The 8254-nt window shown below is 51.5% G+C and overlaps 1 protein-coding gene across 1 annotated transcript; it reads right to left on the minus strand.

Moving 5' to 3' along the window:
• Window positions 1-6949: 6949 nt before the first annotated feature.
• On the minus strand, window positions 6950-8254 carry LOC118994746 (beclin-2-like). Its single transcript, XM_037057423.1, has one exon. It carries the CDS (start codon window positions 8252-8254, stop codon window positions 6950-6952), a length of 1305 nt encoding a protein of 434 aa, XP_036913318.1.

The following is an 8254-nucleotide window of genomic DNA, read 5'->3' on the forward strand; positions in this document are numbered from 1 at the left end:
GGACCAGGCTCCCATCATTACTGTAAGGAAGAAAAGATTTTTCTCTGCTCTCTCATGTCCAGTTCCTTGGACCCTTTGAACTGAACTAACCAAAGACAAGCCCCGGTCAGGTAGCTCAGCGGGTTAGAGTGTCATCCTGGGACACCAAGGTTGCAGGTTCAGTCCCCAGTCAGGGTGCGTACAGGAATCAACCAACAAATGCATAAATAAGTAGAACAACAAATCAGTCTTCCTCTCTCTCTGAAATCAAAAATAAAACATTTAAAAATAACGAAACCTTTAAAATACAATAAAAATAAAGACGGATAAACAAGAGAAAAGGCACACGACTTTTTTGCATGTCGACACACAAGCAGCAGCGAAACTCAAAGAGGTGAAAGTCAAGTTCACACTTGGGGTCTGCACACAGGAAAGGCGCTTGGGCCTCAGGGGACAGCAGCTCATGAATGAGGAAGAAATATGAGCGGGGCAGAAGTAGGGTCACAGCTGTGAGTACAGGAGACAGAGTTTATTCTTGTGTCATTATTTGTTCATTCTTATATTATTTCCCATACAAAGCACGGCAAACCTGCTTCTGCCCCACGCTCTGCCTAGGCAAACTCGTGAGAGGCAGGGCATGTTAGTGAGGCCTGTTCGTGCGGATTCGTCTCCCCATCTCGGGCGATCAGAGTCACTCTCCTTGTGGGGGTCCAGGGGGCTGCTTCCCAAAGGGAATTCCGCCCCCCCCCCCATGCTTTTAGGCAGGTTAAGAAGCACAGAGACCTGTTCCTGTGTCTGCTGATCCTCAAATGCCTTCAGCTGAAAGTAACCCACACACCAATGCACACACACTCCTGCGGTGTTTTGGGGCAGCGTGTGCTGACTGCCTTCACGATCGTCACCACAGACTTGGGGGCCAGCCTGCTGCGAGGTGAGTGGTGTCTCCCCACCCGATCTGTGACATTGGTCAAGTTCCTAAGAAGTCTCGGCCTCAGAGCCCTCACCTGTAAAAGCGGAGATAAAAATAGCACCTACCTGGAAGACCTAATGGAAATTTAACAAGTTAATGAGCTCCAATAATGCCTAATAAAGACAGATGAGTAAGCATTGCCCACTACGGTCAGGCAGCCGGCCTGCTGGGCTTCCGTGCACACAACAGTCTATTTTCTGGTAGGATTTTGTTTCAAACAAAACCTCCCTATTTTTTCGACTCTTCTTTAATGTCTCCCGGCAGTATTTTGAAATTTAAAAAAAAAACTCCTGCAAACATTTTATTTTTTATTTATAATGTAATGTTTTACTTTATTTGCTTATTTTTCAATTACAATTGACATTTTCTGAGTTCTGGTGCTTCTAAAGAATTCCAGCTTTACAGCTCAGTGGACAAAAGAACCCTGGGCTCTGGGAACAGCTGAGAGACCTTTAAATGGTCCATTCTGGCCACTCCCCGGGCTGGGCTCCTTCAGGGTCCCGCTGCTCAGGTCCCTAACTTTGGCTGCAAGACCTGAGGCGGCCTGTGAAAGGGGGCAGAACATGCCCCCTCCACATGGGACACTGGGCACGGAGAGTATTTTGAGCTGCAGGCACTCGAAAAACGGCAAATGCAGGGAGAGGCTTTTTCAGGCTGATGCCCTAAGGGAGCTCAGTTGTCACACATCCCGGAGTCCCATCGACCGGGCAAGACAGAGTCCTGTCACAGGAGAGGAGACTGGAAGTCACCACATCCTGACCAACTGCCGCAAACTGTCATACCTCACATCTGTCCCCCGAAAGGACCCGTATTCTTTCCTAAAAATCACTGACATTCTCCCAGGGGGCTTACACCTCTCTCCCCTTTCCCTACCGAGACGGTATTTAAGACTGAATTCTAAGCCACCTCTCTGAGTTACTCATTTCTGTTGGTTCTCGCCCATCGATACAGGAGCAATACGTGCCAATATGGTTTTTTTCTCTGTTAAGCTGTCTTTCACTTTAGTCCGAGCCCAGGCCTCAGAGGGACAGAGGACATTCCATCTTCCTCCCCTGCACCTGCCTCCGTCCACGTCTCCAGGCAGATGCTATCCTGCCCTCTTTGCTCCTTCCAGGCAGCTCCTTGTCCTCATCTTTCCCCCACCCCAGGCTCTCTAGCAGCCCACACCGTCCTTCTATAGCGCTTGCCGCCATTGCTGGCCGGTTCCCATTCGTGAGTTGTCTCCTGTCTGTCTCCTCTACCAGGCTGCAAATTTGGCTGGTGCAGGTGCCTGATAGTAATCCAGCCTGAACTCCCGGCACCGGGCACAGCCCCTGGCATCCTGTAGGCACTTGGACGGCGCCATGTGTGGGGTGAACGAAAGGCTGAGGGACCGGCAAAGATGCTGGAGAACGTGCCATTATACAGGACTCGTTGGAACTGCTTAGTCGGTCCTGCTAGTGAGAGGCCACAATCACTAACACTTGCTACCATTCACTGAGAGCCTACTATTCAGTCAACGAGCACTAATGGAGCACCTACTGTGGGCAAAACCCTGGACTTGGTAGTGAGTCAGAGCAATGGACACAACAGCCAGAAAGCCCTGCCCTCGTAAATCACCAGGTGCTCCGATTATTTCATTGTAACTTTGTGTTTGGATAGAATTCAAATGTATATATACACATCGCAATAGCAGCACAAGGAACTCCCCATGCCCTTTCCCAAGATGGACCAATGGATGTCATGCACCCATTTGGAGAGAAGACTTTTCTTTAGTGGTTAAATTTCCCTGAATAAAGTTAGAGAAATTTAGGTAAAGGAGGGTTTGGGGGTCCAAACTAGTTGGCGACATCGAGGGCCCCGTCCAGTTGCTGGGGAATGTTTCATGGCTCTGGCTCCTACTCATGAGTCACCGAGCTGACCACAGCGCCCATGAAGCGAGTGACTGTGCCCTCAGCATGGTGCTCAAGGAAGAAACAACCGAGCAGTGTGTTTTAATAACTGCCGGGGAAAGACATCACGCAAAAGCAAAACACACGTTACTCCCCTTTCGCGTCTCTCACAGCGAGCGGCTGTGACTGAATTTGTTTTTGTGACCAGGACTGGCGTACGTTTTCCCTCGCCTGGTCTCCATCTCCCTCCGGGTGGAATCGTGCCCTCACCCCTCCGCCGGCCACCAGCTCCAGGGGAGCAATCACATGTTCGCATACCCAGCTGCCTTTCCAATGGCATCATTTGTGAGCTGCGGTTGCCATGGCAGCAGGAGGGCTCTGAAGGGTGTGTTTCCCTTTGCGAAGACCGTTTCGCACTGCTCACCCCAGCAGTGAAGCGTTCGGACCTGACTGACCATTCAGATGGCCTTTGGTGAGTGTTCACAAGTAAAACTCTTTTATCGTTCCTAGCGACTTTCCCCCCAACGCTTGAATCCAGAACTGCCATGCTGCACACTTCCGGGGGTTTCCAGTCCCCGCGTAGTCAGTGGAAGTGGAGCCCCCTGGAGGTGTGCGGCCCTACCAAACCCCACCCTCCCCTCCGGCCGGCAGGAGCTTTCTGACAGTTCAAACTTACCTGCTCAGGACTTTATCTGACTGAGGGCATGTGATGTGTATTGGACAACTACTCCTTGGGAATTTCTGAAACCCAAGAATAGGTAAAAAACGCCTTAGTTCACAAGAGAGGAAATCCAAATGGGCTATAAATGCCAAAGGTTTAACAATGGCTCTAGAAATTCCAGTAGAAACAACACTGACATTTTTTTCATGCAACAGATTAGTACTTTTAGAGCTCCAAGTTAGGAAGACAGGCTCACATAGGAGCTGCGCCCCTCCCTTCCAGAGAATGGGATCAGGGCCCCTGACTTCTTGGTGCTAGCGGCTCAATGCTCTTGTCGGGGAACCACAGAGCCCGCCTTCCTTGGTCCCCAGGCAGCGAGGATCGGGCCGGGGTTCGCACCCCTGGCCTGGAGGGCGGGCCAGCTGCAGGCTGATGGCAGGGCTCTGGGTGCAGCTTGAAGCCGATGTGTCCACACGGAACCACGAGAGGCTCTTTGGGGAGTGGAGCCGGGATGGGGAGAGAAAAGGATGTGGTCCACGGGTGACCCACAGGGAAGGTCTGCAAGTTCAAGGCACTCGAGAACACTGACCTTGAACCTGGTCTTCCGGGTAAAGATGAAGGTACATTGGTCATGGTGGGCAGATAGGATGTAGTTTATTGAACAGTTTGTACCTTGATTTATTTTATCATAGGCATTTACACATACAGTACAAGGCCTCCACTGATGCTCCTGGCTTCAGTGTGTTAGGCTGGGTTTGGCTGCAGTCAGTGTGACACAAAGTACGGCAAACTTTTTATCATTTAAGAAACGGCGGGGGGCATGTGAGGGGACTCAGTGGTCATGGAAAACATACAATAAAGATTACACTTTAAAAAGTATCCCTGTTCATTCACTCAGAAATTCCCTATGCAGAAATTTATGACATAAACATAGTCACGTACGTAGGTCATATAAATACACGCAATTTTAAGGAGGAGGAGGATTACAATATCTTCATTCTTATGCTGACAGTAGTAATACCAACAAAATGGGTCCAGTACTCTACTGAGCACGTAAATGCCTTCACTGAATCCCCACAACTGGGTGAAATTAGTACCATTACCTCCATGTTATACGAGAGACAATTAAAGAAAAATGCCTAGTTCCCTAAATGAATTTAGCTCATCAGTGACAGCTGGAGAGCTGGGATTCTTTTTTTCAACTTTCAGTTACATTTTTCAGACTTAAAGTCTGTAGCTATGTGTCTACTCTACTCTTGCTTTTTTCACCTGCATGTGAAAACCAAAAGCCAAAAACAAAACCAAAGGACCTGAGCTGAATGATACCGAGAACATGGTTGCCAGAAGCGTTGGGGGGTGAGGGCATAAGCGAAATGGGAGGAGGCGGGTAAAGTACAGGATTCCAGTAACAGGATAAACTAAGTCCTGGGGGCATGACGCACAGCAGGGTGACTCCAGTCAGCTCTGAATTGTGGATTTGAAAGTTGCTAAGAGAGTATGTCTTAAAGGTTGTCATCACAAGAAAAAAATTCAGTGAGATCATGGAGTCCTGTGGTATCTTGCATATTGCAAGTTGCTGATCCCAGGCCAAAGCTTAGTAAAGATTAGCTCTCCCAGTGGCCCACCTAAGACAGCAGGGATCTCTCTGCTCTTATTCGAGAAAAAAAAAATGACTGTTTTAATCGGATTTTCTGATAAAACTCTTTCCTTTGCATTAACTCATTTAGTTTTCAGCTCGGGAAATAAGCCAGGTTTCAAATAATTGGCCCTAGGGCCAAATGTGGCCCCCAAATGGTTTTTGACTCAAAGTGTTTTAAAACATTGTAACTGGTTGCTGTGGTTTAGAAACCAAGGAATTGCCTAAAACACCCGGATGTACAGGTTGTCCGGAGAATTTGGACGCAGGGAGCCGGGCTTCCAGGCTGGAAGTGGCGGCCGCTGCAAAGCCCTTGACCCCGTTCGATAGTTTATATGCTTTCCAGTTCACCACATTTTTAAAAAATATATTTATTGATTATACCATTACAGTTGTTCTGTTCCTCCCTTCATTCCCCTCCACCCTACACACTCCCTCCCCCACTCTTCCCCCCTTTAGTTTATGCCTATGTGTCTCAGGTTCTTTAGATTCTATATTTCCCCTACTATTCTTGCCCTCCCCCCTGTCTATTTTCTACCTATTGTCTATGCTATTTTCTGTGCCTTCTCCCCCCTTCTCCTCCTCCCACTCCCCTGTTGCTAACCCTCCATGTGTTCTTCATTTCTATGGTTCCACCCCTGATCTAGCTGTCCTCTTGGTTTGCTTTTGTTTTAGGTGTGGTTGTTAGTACCAGTTCACCACATTTTTAACAGGCCCAATTTTTCACCTTCTTGGCTCTCGGTAAAGACATTGAGAGTGCAGTTTTTCGGAGTGTGAGTGGACTAGCCAAGCAAGCCATTCTAGCCATGCCATTGAACTCCACCTCCTTGCAGTCACGGCAGGGACTTGAGACTTTGTTCTGAGAGCACAGGAGATGCGTGTGCCTGCCGTGATAAAATTTGCATTTTAAAGTCCTCTCGCTAACTTTTTTTTTTTTTACTCTTTAGCGTTCCATAGGGGCTCAGCTCCTGACCCTTAACAGAGCCTTGGACTCACCTGCCAGCCCGTCTACTTTGGCCACCCCACCCCTCACCTCCAGGTGAGTCTCCACCTAATCGCACAGCCCCAGGACACACTTCTCACTTGAAATCACGGGAGAATGTGCAGCAATTTACTGAACGTTTCAGAGGGGGAGGAGGGCTGGCACCATGCATCACAGCAAAAACTGCAAAACTCTCACAGATACAGAGACCAGACTGGCGGCTGTTAGAGAGCCGGATAGAAACGGTGACGGGACTAAGCAAAATGACCACAACGAAACCCCAACTCACAGGCACAGACTGGGGCGTGGTGGTTCTGGGGGCAAAGGGGGGTGGAGGCAGGCAGAACAGGACAAAGGGTGGATAAACGGGGTGAAAGGAGGCTTGGGCTGGTGAACGCAGTACAACGGGCAGATTCGTACGTGTGCAATCTTATACTTTTATTAACAGACGTCCCCCCCATACTTTCAATTAAGATATCTTTGAACAAGCCCCTCTCAAAGCCCCACTGTAAGGACCCATGGCCCAAACTCATTTTCTCACAAAAGCATCAAGGACTTTGCCTTTCTCTTCCCCACCCCTCCCTCTCACCCCCACATCCCATCACTGTGATTCAGTCCTTCGGCCAGCGGGAATTTGTCCAGGGCGGAAAGACGGCAATGGCTTTAATCTGCTCTGGGCAGTCCTTTCGTCCCTCTTAGGTTGCCGTCTAGGTAGTCAGTTACCATTCAAAGGGACAGACCTGTTGTAGGCTTCAGTTTTACGATTGATCTAAGACTTTCACACATAAAATATTCTACAGCAAGACAAGAGCCCTCTCCCCCAGAGAAAATACACGTTTTATTTTTGACGCTACCTCGAGGAGACCCAGTCGAGACTGCACTTGAAATTGGTCAGCAGGAGCTTGAGGGCCTTGCTCCACCGCTCCTCCGTGTTCGACTTGGTTCTGATGGAGTAACATTCCCCGCCGGCCCCGGGCTCCTCTAGGAGACCGTGCCTCGCGTGCATGCGGCAGGGCATGCAGACCCCCGGCTCCTCGCCTCTCTCGGCTTCTTCCTTGAACTGCTGCGTGCAGTCCAGGAAAGCCAGCAGGGCGCGGTCAAAGTTGCTCCTCGAGGGGCCACTGCGCCCCGGGTGGAAGAACAAGGGCAGCTCAGTGGAGTCCTGGCTTAAACACCGCAGGTGCGAGCGGGTGCCGCAGGGGACCAGGCGGAACCTCCGGAACTGCAGGCCGACCTTGCGAGACAGGGCCAGCAGCAGCAAGGCAGCTTGCCCCCAGGCCGCGTTGATCTCACCCCAGTCCACGGGGACAGTGGGGAGGCAGCCCAGCCTGAAGTCATTGATGCTGGCCAAGGGGCCGTCATCCCGGATCTGGAACGTGGACCTCCAGGCGTCGGTTTCCTCCAGCCAAGCCAGCTGGGCCTGGACGTACCGCAGCTGGTTCTGGGCGCTCGCGAGCTCGTCAGACAGGTCCAGCTGCTGCCACCGCAGCAGGCTGTAGTCCCGCAGGTGCTGCCTTTCCCGCCGCTGCAGCTGCTCGGTCTCGGCCCGGGCCGCCTCCAGAGCCGCAGCCACCCTCTCTCGGTTCCCGTCCAGCTCCTCCAGCTCCCGGACCAGCCGCGCTTCCTCCAGCTCCACCCGCTTCAGTTCCTCCTGCAGGGCCTCCCCCTCGTCCTCGCCGCTGACTGTCTGCCTGGTCTCCAAACAGCGTCTGTAGTCCTGCACGTCGGCTTCTGAGGTCGTGAGCTGGGTGTCCAGATGCTCCAGGAGATTGTCGGTGCATTCCTGACACAGGGGCTGGTCCAGGTCTCCTTCGCCGGAAAGGATGTCGAAGGTGCCCCGAAAGGACGTCTGGATACTGTGGAGCGTTCTCCCAGAGCCCAGCTTCCCAAGCAGGGTGAAGGTGCTGGAACCGGGCCCGGACACCCTGCCGCCGCCAGGGCGGGTCCTGCCAGAGGCACCATTTTGCAGCTTTTCAACACCTGTGTCCACCGCGGACGCGGGGCCTTCCTCTGGAGTGTCCTCTGGCCCCCGCTGAGCTGAGGGGAGACGCGAAGCTGCAGGTTCTGAGCTGGTCTCCAGGCCCAGGGTCTCCCCGGACTGACTTTGCTTCAGGGGCTGGTAGCAGCGCTGGCAAGAGAAGCGCACGAAGGACAT

This window comes from Sturnira hondurensis, unplaced genomic scaffold (genome assembly GCF_014824575.4).
Source record: "Sturnira hondurensis isolate 20B ecotype Veracruz unplaced genomic scaffold, ASM1482457v3 Scaffold0000942, whole genome shotgun sequence".
NCBI classification, from domain to species: Eukaryota; Metazoa; Chordata; class Mammalia; order Chiroptera; family Phyllostomidae; genus Sturnira; species Sturnira hondurensis.

Bases quoted from the DNA above. Each gene is read 5' to 3' on its own strand.
- LOC118994746 (XM_037057423.1), bottom strand. From the start codon at position 8,254: ATGTCCTTCGTGCGCTTCTCTTGCCAGCGCTGCTACCAGCCCCTGAAG.